This window comes from Mustela nivalis, assembly GCF_964662115.1.
Source record: "Mustela nivalis genome assembly, chromosome: 3".
In the NCBI taxonomy this organism is placed as follows: Eukaryota; Metazoa; Chordata; class Mammalia; order Carnivora; family Mustelidae; genus Mustela; species Mustela nivalis.
In genome coordinates, this window is record NC_139022.1 from 151,355,221 (window position 1) to 151,368,696 (window position 13,476).

The following is a 13,476-nucleotide window of genomic DNA, read 5'->3' on the forward strand; positions in this document are numbered from 1 at the left end:
GCTTGAAACTGTTCTTTATTTGCTCTCACTTGTGAATAACAGTTAGCAGGGAAATGATCCTTACACTACTCCAGTGAACTATTCCATTACTACTGATACACTTACCTCCTCCTCCTCTGAATCACCATCATCATCATCTTCTTCTTCTACTTCTTCATAAAGAGGTGGAGGTAAAGGACCAAGGATATCTTCCTCGATATGATTACTTGGCTCTTCCGTCATTTTAAGGGGCAAAGGAGGGCCAATTAACTCATCATCAGAAGAACCAGAACTCTCTTCACTCTCACTGCTGCTTGTATCCCTGAAAATACAAAAACAGAAACTCTTTGCCTCTGCTGCAATGAAGAACACACTCTAGAGATGGTACAGATCTCCTAGGAAACCTGCTTCTCCTTTTAACAGCTGGGTTTTTGTTTTAATTAATTAAATATGTGTAATTTGTTAAATTTGTAATTCAAGCATTAAATGTGTAACTCAGATATTATTTTATCTTAAGAAAGTAAGTTTCAAAAATAAAAAATTAAAAAAAAAAAAAAAAAGTAAGTTTCTGGGGCACCTGGGTGGCTTAGTGGGTTAAGCCTCTGCCTTCAGTTCAGGTCATGGTCTCAGGGTCCTGGGATCGAGCCCTGCATTGGGCTCTCTGCTCAGCGGGGAGCCTGCTTCCCTTCCTCTCTCTCTGCCTGCCTCTCTGCCTACTTGTGATCTCTGTCTGTCAAATAAATAAATAAAATCTTAAAAAAAAAAAGTAAGTAAGTTTCTTTTGTCTACTTATCTTAACCTAAACAAAAAGTCACAGCAATTATATGTTAGAGGCTCATTAGGGCCTCCTCACTCATAAAGAGCCAGCAGAACAAATGGAATGTGGAAGAAAAACTACAAAATATTATACCCATTAGAAAGAAAACCACATGATAACCAATGCTTCTGCTCACTATATCTGAATCCAATCACTGTTTACCACAAGAGCACATACAGTCAGCCATATAAGAAAGTGAGTATTACTCCCAAAATGTTTCAATGTATTTTCTGAAATACAAATCATTTCTCAGTGTTTTTTTTTTTTAAAGATTTTTATTTATTTACTTGACAGAGAGAGATCACAAGCAGGCAGAGAGAGAGAGAAGGAAGCAGGCACCCGGCTGAGCAGAGAGCCAGACGCGGGGTTCAATCCCAGGACCCTGCGATCATGACCTGAGCCGAAGGCAGCGGCTTAACCCACTGAGCCACCCAGGCGCCCCCATTTCTCAGTTTTAATTCAAGTTTGCTGAGCTGCTAAAAATGTTCTATGTAGCACCCTTGGATTCTAAAACTACCTTACTGTAGAGAGTATTATAATGATTCTCAACTGTTTTTCTACCCAGCACATCTGTAAACTGTTACACACTTCCTCTAAAGTCTCTATCACACTCCTCTAGGCATTCTGAAAGTCACCACCATCCACCATCCCTCCTAAACAACCCCAAAGGGTTGAGAATTACATTCCTAATTACAACAATTAACATATCAAATATTTTATAAAATTCAAAGTATTATTGCCGTCTACTAAATATTTCTCGTATGTGTTCACTGCTGTCTCTAGCACCTAAATGATGCCTGACATGTAACAGGCACCCAATATCCACGGATACTCATCTACGTTCACCATTGAAGGGAATACATACATACATGTTATCCATATACAAAGGTTACTACCTTTGTTTGGAGCAAGCAAACCTCCACTAAGGGAATTTCTTATTTTTGCAATGGTTTAGCTCACTGTGCTCCAGCCCCATAGGCTTTCTTTCAAACTAAACAGGTTAAGCTTGGTCCAGCATGAGTGTCTTTGAACTTGCAGTCCCCTCTGCTGGAACTGATTGTTAAATGGCCTCCTTCTCTTCATTCAGGTGTCCTCAAAGAGGCCTTATGGTGCCCACTTTCTGCTTTCTCAAACACAGCCCTATCAGTCACCATCGTCTTCATTACTTTACTTGGGTTATTTTTATCATACACCTCACTAAATTATCTTATATAATTGGTTACTTAGTTGTTTATAATCTGTTATCCATCTCCTCAGATACCCCACAACAATATGAGCTCAGAGATCTCATCTGACTTGCTAATTACTACAGCCCCAATGCCTAAAGTAGTGCCTAACCCACAACAGATGTTCAACACATCACAGTTGAATGACTGAATAGATTTTTATTAGAGTAGTCACACTCCAAAATTTTCTCCCTTGTCATTAAGTCACAAATTCCAAACTATACTAGTTTAGAAATCACACTTTCTTAATGCAAAATTATTCAGAGCACAGAGAGTTCTAAACTAAAATGTTAACACTTAGCACCTATGCTTTAAATGACTTAACTAATTCAGAAGCACTGAACTGAGAACTCAACGAATCCAAGCTGATTTTTTTTCTTTTCTTCTTTTATTTTATTCTTTTTCAGTGTTCCAAAATTCATTGTTTATGCACCACACCCAGTGCTCCATATAATACCCAGTGCCCTCCATAATACCCATCATCCAAACTGATTTCATGATGGATTAGACAGTCCTAATACTGACACGAAACTGGATGGAATGTATCTGCTTCTATGCAGCTTCCAGTTCCATTTCTGTCTTTTTGCTTCTAATATACACAAGCCAAGAAAATAAACAATTTTTAACATAGTTTCAATTTCTGAAAAACAAAGTCCATGAAATTATGCCCAAAAATGTCCATGACAGAAAACAGAACACATTCCATGTTTAAAATACGCCTTAATTAAATGTGCTATCAAAATATGAACCAGAGCCTAAAAAACAATATGTATCTCAAGAAAAAACAGAGGACTAAAACCTAGTATTTTTCTCAGCTGACTTTTTATTTTTTTAAGATTTTGTTTATTTACTTGAGAGAGAGAGAGAAAGCACAAGCAGGGAGAGCATCCGTGGGAGAGGGACAAACAGACTCCCCACTAAGCAGGGAGCCTGATGTGGGGTTCGATCTCAGGACCCCGGGATCACAAAAGGCAGATGCTAAAATGACTGAGCTGCCCAGATGCCCCTCAGCTGACTTTTTGAAAGAGAGTTTAGCTAAGCATAAATATGTAACTGTACAATTTAATATAGGAACTAAATCAGAAACAAAATTCATTCTTTCTGGTATTAATTTTTTTTTTTTATTTTATTCATTCAACAGAGAGAGAAAGCACAAGCAAGTGGAGCAGCAGGCAAAGGGAGAGGGAGAGGGTGCTTGATACCAGGACCCTAGGATCATGACCTGAGCCGAAAGCAGACACCCAACCAATAGAGCCATGCAGGCGCCACTGGTACTAATTTCTTTAGAGGAAATGCAAATGTCTAAACAATTCCTACTTTGCAGATTTGGAGTATATGAATACTTCTCTCCTATCCTGTAGCTATGTTTCATAGAATAAATGACATAATTCTTTCCAGCTTTTGATGTGTAAATAGTACTTCCATCCGTACACCATTTCTTTAAATCCAAGAAAAGTAGTAGTTTTAGATGACTTCCTCTAAAACAAATTTTAACAACACTATAGATATTTTTTTTAATTATTTATATGTTTTGTGGGGGTGCCTTGCTGCCTCATTTGGTGGGGTATGCAACTCTCAACCTCAGGGCTGCGGGTTCAAGCGCCATACTGGTTGTAGAGATTAATTAAGAAAATAAAATCTCAAAAAAAAATTATTTGTATGCTTTGTGAAACAGACTCTTAATATATCACAAAGGAAAAAAACTAACCTGAAATTTGTTTAAAATATATAGGACTGAATGAAACACACCAGGAGAGCAGAAGAGGAATTCCAGAACCAAATTCAAATTATCATAAGAAATAATTTGTAAATAACATCAAGTACGCATTTAAAGATAGTAAAGAAGATGACCACCCTGTAATGACTACTGAACATCCATAATATAAAATAGCAAACTACTCTGGAATCATACCCCACATTACATACTGGAATCACCAAGATAAGCCAAAGCCACCCCCCACCAAAAAAAAAAAGTTGGACTCCTACCTCACACCATATCAGAATTAACTCAAAATGAATCAATGACCAAAATATAAGAGGTAAAACCATAAATCTCTTCAGGTGCCTGGGTGGCTCAATCAAATAAAGCATCTGCCTTCGGCTCAGGTCATGACCCCAGGGTGCTGGGATCAAGCCCCACACTGGGCTCTCCTGCTCAGCAGGGAGTCTGCTTCTCCATCTACCTGCTTGTGCTCCCCGCCACCCAATCAAATAAATAAAATCTTTTAAAAATTAAAAAATAAATAAAACCATAAAACTCTTAAAAGAAAAGGGGAAATCTTCACAAACTATACTTTGGCAATGGATTCTCAAGGTGGTACCAAAAGGATAAACAACAAAAAGAAAAAATATGTAAGTTGGACTTCATCAAAATTAAAATCTTCAATATGCCAAAGTACATTATTAAGAAAATGAAAAGACAGTGGTGCTGGCTGGCTCAGTTGGTACAGAATGTGACTCCTGTTCTTGGGGGTATGAGTTTAAGCTCTACATGAGGCAGAAAGTTTACTTTAAAAAAATATTTAAGAAAGTGAAAAGCCTGGGGTGCTCAGTCAGTTAAGCCTGTGCCTTTGGTTCAGGTCATGATCCCAGGGTCCTGGGATTGAGCCCCGCATCAGGCTCTCTGTTCAGCAGGAAGCCCACTTCTCCCTCTCCCACTCCCCTTGCCTGTGTTCCCTCTCTCACTGTGTCTCTCTCTGTCAAATAAAGAAATAAAATCTTTTTTAAAAAAGTCCTTAACTAACATGTACTTTCTTATTTATTTAAAAATGTGTGGGGCACCTGGGTGGCTCAGTGGGTTAAGCCTCTGCCTTTGGCTCAGGTTGGGATCTCAGGGCCCTGGGATCGAGCCCCACATCTGCTCAGAAGGCAGCCTACTTCCCCCTCTCTCTCTGCCTGCTGCTCTGCCTACTTGTGATCTCTCTCCCTCTGTCAAATAAATAAATAAAATCTTTTTTAAAAAATAAAAAATTAAAATGTGTATTGGTTTACAAAATTTCAAGAGAATTCTTTTTAATTATGGGAATTCTCCCCTCAAGGAAAAGGTCACCACCATTCTCAGGACTAAAAAAGACTGCTTCCCATTGTGTCAACGCATAGTAATTGTGGTGACCAATAAGAGAAGCTGCCATTTGCTTCATAATTTCTGAGAAAACTAAAATCTGATAGTGTTTACTTGCTGACCTCTAATTAGAACTAAAAATCTTTAAAAAGAAAAAATCAGTTTCTTAGAACAAAATCAGTCTTAATCCTCTTTCTTTACAAAAACTTGGGAATGATAGTTTAATGAAATCTTTTTGAGAAAGTCAAGCACCTGGAAGACGATTTAGAGCCATCTCTGACTACGTATGACCCTGAAGATGTTGGTTCAATATCTTCATTTTGCCTTCTTAATTCTTTCTCTCTGTTCATTTCTTCCTCTTTTTCTCTTGCTTCTGTAAAGATTTAAAAAAAAATTTCAATAGTTATGACTTCAAAAATTTGTCAGGATCAATAAGGGCTAAAAATTAATATAGCCAAAGTGATGTAATTTAAAGTAATGCCAGTAACAGCAAAAACTTATCAACCTAAGTACCCAGATTGGGAAAATAACTGAACTACTATATATCAACATAAAATCCTGCCAACAGGGACATGTGGATGGCTCAATCGGTTGAGCGTCTACCTTTGGCCAGGGCAATGATCTCAGAGGCTTAGAATCGAGTCCCCAGTCAGGCTCCCTGCCCAGGAGTGAGTCTGCTTCTCCCTCTCCTTGCCATTCCCCCTCCTTGAGCTCTGTATCTCTCTGACAAATACATAAAATCTTTAAACAATTAATTAATTTAATACAACCAATAAAAATAGTGATGGAAAATATATAAATCTGGGAAAATAATAACAGACAAGCTAAGCAAAATTAACATGTGAATAGTATGTGAATGACATGGCACTATCTAACGGGCAGCTGACTAGCTTAGTCACTAAAGCACATGACACTTGACTTCAGGGTTGTGGGTTTGAGCCCCGCATGGGGTAGAAAGATTACCTAAAAATAAAATCTTAAAAGGGGACCTGGGTGGCTCAGTGGGTTGCAGCCTCTGCCTTCAGCTTGGGTCATGATCCCAGGATCGAGCCCCGCATTGGGCTCTCTGTTCGGTGGGAAGCCTGCTTTCCCCCTCTCTCTCTGCCTGCCTCTCTGCCTGCTTGTGATCTGTCAAATAAGTAAATAAAATATTTAAAAAAAAAAATCTTAGGGGCGCCTGGGTGGCTCAGTGGGTTAAAGCCTCTGCCTTCGGCTCAGGTCATGATCCCACAGTCCTGGGATCCAGCCCCACATAGGGCTCTCTGCTCCTTGGGGAGCCTGTTTCCTCTTCTCTCTCTGCCTGCCTCTCTGCCTACTTGTGATCTCTCTCTGTCAAATAAATAAAATCTTTAAAAATAAATAAATATATTTTAAAAATAAAAAGAGGGGCACCTGGGTGACTCAGTCAGTTAAGCATCTGCCTTTGACTCAGTTCGTGATCCCAGCACCCTGGGATCAAGCCCTGAGTCAGGCTCCCTGCTCAAGAGGGAGTGTGCTTCTCCCTCTCCCCGCTCCCAATTGTGCTCTCTCTTGCTCTCTCTCTCAAATAAGTAAATAAAATATTTAAATTAATTAGTGAATTAAGTAAATAAAATAAAAAGACGTGGAAGGTGACAAGTAAAAAATAAAGTGTCCAAAGGTAAGACTTTAGGTAACTTCACTTTTTATTTTTAATATATTTTAAACTATAAACTCAGAATTTTGTTCATTTCTGATTTTCCCCTCTGGATTTGTGATAAGGGACTTCCCACAAAAATCTTGAGAAAATTTCAGATTTCTAGAGTTATTTACCTTGGAAAGACAAAAAAAAAAATTATCCAAAGAAATTTGATCTTTTTTCTCTGACATTGTCACTCTACAATTGGAGGGCACACAGGAAGGAACTGAGTTACTTAAATTGTTCTCAACTCCCACCATCCTCAACGGCCTGAGATAATCTTTAACATTTTTTTTCTTAATAATGAAAAACAATACACCTAAAGTTAAACCATATCACAAGGCACTTATTAATTGGAATGCTGTACTCTTTAGGGTCTTTTGTTGATAGGATATGGAGGATAAGAAATAAGAAGATAACAAACATACATGGACAAGTAACTACATAGCCGTTTATGTCAAACAGGGGAGATAACACTACAGGATGAGGAAAGGCAAACACTAGCTCATGCTGGTATTTTTTATGCTCACCGCTGGGCTAAGGTGGGTGAGTTAGGTAATTCTGCACTCTGATGCTGAGGTTGAAAAAAAATAAAAATAAAGAAGATAATGTCAAAATAGAAGAGTAAGCCTGCATGGCTCCTACCATCATCCTGCTTCTCCAGTCAATCCCTCCATACCCTCCAGGGTGAGAGGGGAGAGGTTGCGGGGGGCGGGGGGGCGGGGGGTGGGGGCGAAACCACACTTGGACACTTGATCCTAGGCTCTGGTCTTGGGGCATTTCTGACCTTAATCAGTGAACAATACCTAGGCATACATTATTAGCTTCCTATACAGCAGCCATTTCTTCCTTTTCCCCTGGCTAGGAAAAACCACAGCTTTCTCCAGGTAAGAGGAAGCAGGTGCTTCAGCAGATGCTGGGCCCCTCCCTGCCCAAAGGGGTAAAGCTTGATTCCAAGTCCATTCTATTGCTCTTGCCAGTGGCTGTATTTTGGAACTAACTTTCCACACTAACACCAGCCTATAAGATATAAAAAGTCAACTGGAGGAACATGTGAGAAAGATTTTCTTACTACTAAAAAAAAAAAAGATATACAGAACAGTATCCTTTCAGCCTGTGGAGGTGGTCATCTGCTTGTAACAAAATTTCACTTATAATTTTGGGTGATGAGTGCAGTCAGTTTAAAACAAGCCAATAACCTAAAACTGGCAAAGCAGAAAAAGGGGGGAAAACTTAAATGTTCCTCATGCCAGGACTCAGAATATGGAAGAGCCCCATTCCGGGGCTCTTTTCATGTGTAACACTAAATTTTTCTTATTTGAGTCATTTTTAATTAGGTCTTCTGTGACTTCTTTGCAAATAACTACCTTTTTTTTTTTTTAAGATTTTATTTATTTATTTGACAGAGAGATCACAAGTAGGCAGAGAGGCAGGCAGAGAGAGAGGAGGAAGCAGGCTCCCCGCTGAGCAGTGAGCCCAATGCGGGACTCGATTCCAGGACCCTGAGATCATGACCTGAGCCGAAGGCAGCAGCTTAACACACTGAGCCACCCAGGCGCCTCAAATAACTACCTTATAATAACAACCTTAGTTTAACAAATATTACATCAGCTAACACATGGCGTTTACTATGTATCAGGGTTTTTTTTTAAGATTTTATTTATTTGGGGGCGCCTGGGTGGCTCAGGGGGTTGAGCCGCTGCCTTCGGCTCGGGTCATGATCTCAGGGTCCTGGGATCGAGTCCCACATTGGGCTCTCTGCTCAGCGGGGAGCCTGCTTCCTCCTCTCTCTCTCTCTCTGCCTACTTGTGATCTCTCTCTGTCAAATAAATAAATAAAATCTTAAAAAAAAAAAAAAGATTTTATTTATTTATTTATTTATTTATTTTTCAGAGAGAGAGAGAACTCCCGACAAAGGGTAGCATTTCATGCATTTTCATCAAAAGTGGAACCAAGTACACTGTCAGCACTGTAAAAATGGTCTGTATCTTCCCTTAACCAAAGTGAATTAACCTACTATCCAACACCTAATTTTATTCTTCCAAACACCTCATTTTATTATTCTACTTTCAGTTACCAATTTTTGGATAGCCGTTTCTGAAAAGCTTCTCCACATGTATGCAATATTTGTCTAGGTAACAGCAAACTACCCAAAAGTACCATCTCTCATCTGGGCTCATTCACACAAATTGCAGAGTCAAAGGAATATAATTTGGCACATAAAAATCTCAAGAGCCAATCATTATAGCAATCACTTAACTTAAAGAAATGAGACTTAAAATAAAACGTAAAGGAAATAAAATTACTGTAAATATAAGCTAGAATAAATGTTTTCTCATCGTAAATATAAGCTAGAATAAATGTTTTCTCATCATGAAACTTAAACCTTGCTAAATGTTTTTGTTACTCTAACTTACAAAACAATTCACTAGCTTACCAATTTCATGTAAATCTAAATTCAAAATATTTAATGCCAAAATACTAGGAAATTTAAAAAATATGAACATTTTAAGTACATTAATTACATTTCTCCATTAAATATTTAGGGACGTAACTATTATGTACTAAGCTCTACTAGGCTTATACTTACAGTATAAATGTGAAAACAAGGTTCTTATCCTCACTATGTGAAAAATATTAGGAGAAAATTTATAGTATTCTTTAAAGTGTTACAGATATAAAGGCAGGGAACAATTATTATGTCCAGACAGTTTTTCAAAAAAACCCCTAGAAAAAGTAAAATATGTGTGAGGCCTTAAAAGATAAGGTAGGATTTAACCAGGTAGGAAGACCATTTCAGGTACACATACACACACAACTCTTTAAGCTTTTCTAATTTCTAAAATCTCTGGGACAGGTTTTCTTTTCAGGATCACTTAAAATCATATTCAAATCCTATTTTAACCGTTTTTTCAAAGATGTTGTTTCCTATCCTACCATAGACAAGGCTCATAAATCCATCTAAAGCACATGTATACCTAGGGACACCTGGGTGGCTCAGTCAGTTAAGCCTCTGTCTTTGCTCAGGTCAGGATCTTAGGGTCCTGGGATTGAGCCCTGGGTAGGCGGGGTGGGGGGGGAGCCCCCCAGTCCCTACTAAGCAGGATTCTACTTCTCCCACTCCCTCTGCCCCTCCCCCTTGCATGCACTCACTCATGTGCTCTTTCTCCCTAATAATTTTTAACAAATACACGCACAACCAAAATAAGCATTTGAATAAATTTTTCTTCTCCATTTATCTCCTCATAGTATTATAGCTTTAAAAAGAACCTATGTCTTTCGTATGTCCTAGACATACTTACTAGAGCTTTCAGAAAAATAACACTTTAGAGGTCCCTGGGTGGCTCAGTTAAGCATCTGCCTTCAGCTCAGGCCATGATGCCAGAGTCCCAGAATTAAGTCCTGTTTCAGGCTCCCTGCTCAGTGGAGAGCCTGTTTCTCCCTCTGCCCTTCACCCCACTCATGCTCCCTTGTGCTCTCTCTTTCTCTCTCAAATAAATAATAAAATCTTAAAAAAAAAAAAAAAAAAAAAACAGAAAATGAAAATACTTTAAAAAAACCACTTACACGATTATTTCCTGACATTTAAAATGATGCATACTTTATTGAGGATTTATAGTAATTCATCCTTTCTATGAGAGCATTTACCAACGAAAACAGTTCATATTCATATACACAGACAAACTTGCTATTAAAAGGGACCATGGGGTGGGAAGGGGAGGGATGATTCACAGTTCTTATTTTCCGCAAGCCTAATGTCATGCCCTCAGAAAGACTCCAAAACAATCACGAGATACAGAATGCTCATATCTCCATTTTTGAACTTTCAAGAAAAACAAGTGAAACTTTGGATTCATGTGTTTAGATCGGGGTAAAAACAGTGGTCCAAGTCCAAGAATATAATACTAAATCAAGAAAGTTCAACATGGGCGCCTGGGTGGCTCAGTTGGGTGAGCAACTGCCTTTGGCTCAGGTCATGATCCTGGAGTCACAGGATCGAGTCCCACTTTGGGCTCCCAGGTCCACAGAAGTCTGCTTCGCCCTCTGACCTTCCACCTTCTCATGTTTTCTCTTACTCACTCATGCTCTCAAAATAAATTTTAAAAATCTTAAAAAAAAAAAAAAAAGAAAGTTCAATATATTTAATTCATCCACAAATATCACAGGAGAACTTGGTCTTCCGATGATTTTTCAAATTTTAAAAATCTAGTAACTGTTCATTATAATTCCCCTTATGTGCTAAATGCACACATGCTTTGCTAAGAAAAAATGTAGGCATTAAAAGTAATTGTTTTCAAAGTACTTTACTATTTAAAGGGTACTATGCCACAAGATGGGGTCAGGAGGGAGACAAACCATAAGAGACTCAAAATCTCACAAAACAAACTGAGGGTTTGCGGGGTAGGGAGAGGGTGGTTGGGTTATGGACATTGGGGAGGGTATGTGCTATGGTGAGTGCTGTGAAGTGTATAAACCTGGCGACTCACAGACCTGTACCCGTGGGGCTAATAATACATTATATGTTAATAAAAAAGAAAAAAATAAAATAGTAGGATGTGCAGCTGACCCTCAAACCCAGGTCCTTCAACTCCAAATCCCAAGTTCTATAAAACGGGTGAGACCATTTTAAAACATTCTCCAAAAAAGCAGAATTTATTTTTTAGAAGGCAGTATTAGAGTTCTAAATTCAATCTTCTCAAGTATATATTGAGAACTTATCCTGCAATGCATAGTACAGGGAACTATAAAACTTACTTAGGTGAACAAACAGTCTCTGTTCCAAGTGTTTTGTTATCACAAGCTGAAAGAGATTAAATACAAGAGAGCTATACTCTAAGAGTATAAGCACTAACTAAAAAGCGTAATTTTAAAATTAAGTGGTTAAAGAATGTATAAATATGCCTCAAGTAGTAGCATGTCTTTGCATTTTGTCTGATGATATTATTTAATATTTTTAAGTGTGGTAGAGGTATTTCAGTTAAGTTTTTTAAAAGACCAGTATCTCTTAAAGACACATACTAATATATTCATGGGTGAAATAATGTGTCTCAGCTTTGTAACAAAATAATCTGACAGGGGAAGAAAATGGAAATAACACCAGCTGTGCATTATTATAGTTCTTAAATCTGTGTGATAGGAGTTCATTACTATACTTTTGTATGTGTTTGAAACATGTTATTAATGACAGTTCTTTCTAAAAAATAGTAGGTCGGCTTCTCACCACAAAAAAAAAACCTTATTCTTCCAAAGACCGAAAAATTTCACAACAAGCGCATTTTCCAAATATTAGCTATTACTGCTATATAGTTTATCATTTTAAAACCAAAAAGGACAATTGCCAGGATAGTCACTTAAATTTTTCCAGAAGTCCTGTCTCTGATTTCTAGCCCCTTTTGCGCTATCAAGATACATCCATCTTTTCAGTGAAAGAATGATCTGAGTCTTATCCAAAGAAAGCAATGGAAGGGCACCAGGGTGGCTCAGTTCGTTAAGCATCTGCCTTCCACTCAGGTCATGATACCAGGGTCTTAGGATTGGGCTCTCTGCTCAGTGGGGAGTCTGCATCTCCTTCTCCCTCTGCCTTCCACTCTCCCCACTTGTGCGCTTTCTCTTATGTAAATCTCCTATCTGGGTGGCTCAGTTGATTAGGCGACTGCCTTTGGCTCACGTCATGATCCTGGAGTCCGGCATCAGGCTCCCTGCTTGGCATGGAGTCTGCTTCACTCTCTGACCCTCCCTCTTCTCATACTCTCTCTCTCTCTTTCTCATTCTCTCTCTCAAATAAAGAAATAAAATATTTTGAAAAATTGAAAAAATTGAAAATTAAATAAAATCTTTTAAAAAAAACAAAGATCAAAAAAACAAGAAAGCAGTAGAGGAGTCCGTCTACTTGGAAGACCCTAAGGTGTACCCAGAATTGCCGACCACCTGCTATCACACCAGACAGTGTGGAAATTAAGGCCTTCATTACATGTCTGATACAACTTATTAGTGCAAGGGTTCAACAGGAGCAGCCACATTCACTGTATGTCTCAATTTTCTATACTGTCTGAGTCAACAGTCAGTGGTGTACACAGCTCTCAGAGCCACCTCTCGCCCAGCCTTCCAAATACTGGTTCCGCTGTAAGCAGGAAAAGAAAAAAATGAAGTGAAAATCAGATACAGGTGGAAGGAGAGGTAATAAAGAAACTGTTATTTTGATTCTTATAAATTAATTTAGAATCCCTGTTTGTTCATAGCAGAATTGCCTTCAAAAAGATTTTTAGCATTCAGACTTTCTTATCCTACTTAGATGCAACTTTTACCATGCTAAAATAATAATAATAATAATAATAACCTCTGCTTCCAAAGGAACCAGCACATTTGGTCTTTTAACTGCTCTGAATTTTTTTTCAGCCTAATAGTAACTGTCAACATACTTGTGTAAGGCATATACAACATTTATACCAATTAAAGAGCCATAACTGAACTTCTTACCCAATGTTTTCCGACTTCTTTCCACAGCTGTTCTTCGCGTTTGTTCAAACATTGCTTCCAAATCAAATGTGCGAGCTTTTTTTCCTAAACAGAAATAAGTAGCAAACTGTGATCTTCTTGCATTAAGCTGGCCAAACATTAGGTACTCCATTAACACTTATTAAACAGTTGATATTCATTTAGTCTGTTTAATTTATAGCATGGCTATAAGAAAAATACCTAGGAAGAAAGAGTTTACTTCCCAGGAAAATTTTAATGA

General features: G+C 38.2%; 1 protein-coding gene across 2 annotated transcripts in view; it reads right to left on the reverse strand.

The window, feature by feature from the left end:
- WDR70 (WD repeat domain 70) overlaps window positions 1-13,476 on the reverse strand; it is a 297,351-nt gene that overhangs the window by 280,955 nt on the left and 2,920 nt on the right. The window contains exons 3-5 of one of the 2 annotated variants that reach the window (XM_082724202.1): window positions 13,218-13,301; window positions 5,336-5,456; window positions 106-301 (exon numbers count right to left, since the gene is read on the reverse strand). In XM_082724202.1, the coding sequence (XP_082580328.1) occupies window positions 106-301; window positions 5,336-5,456; window positions 13,218-13,301 (401 nt within the window). The remainder of the gene's footprint in view (window positions 1-105; window positions 302-5,335; window positions 5,457-13,217; window positions 13,302-13,476) is intronic. The other variant, XM_082724203.1, reaches the window with a different exon arrangement.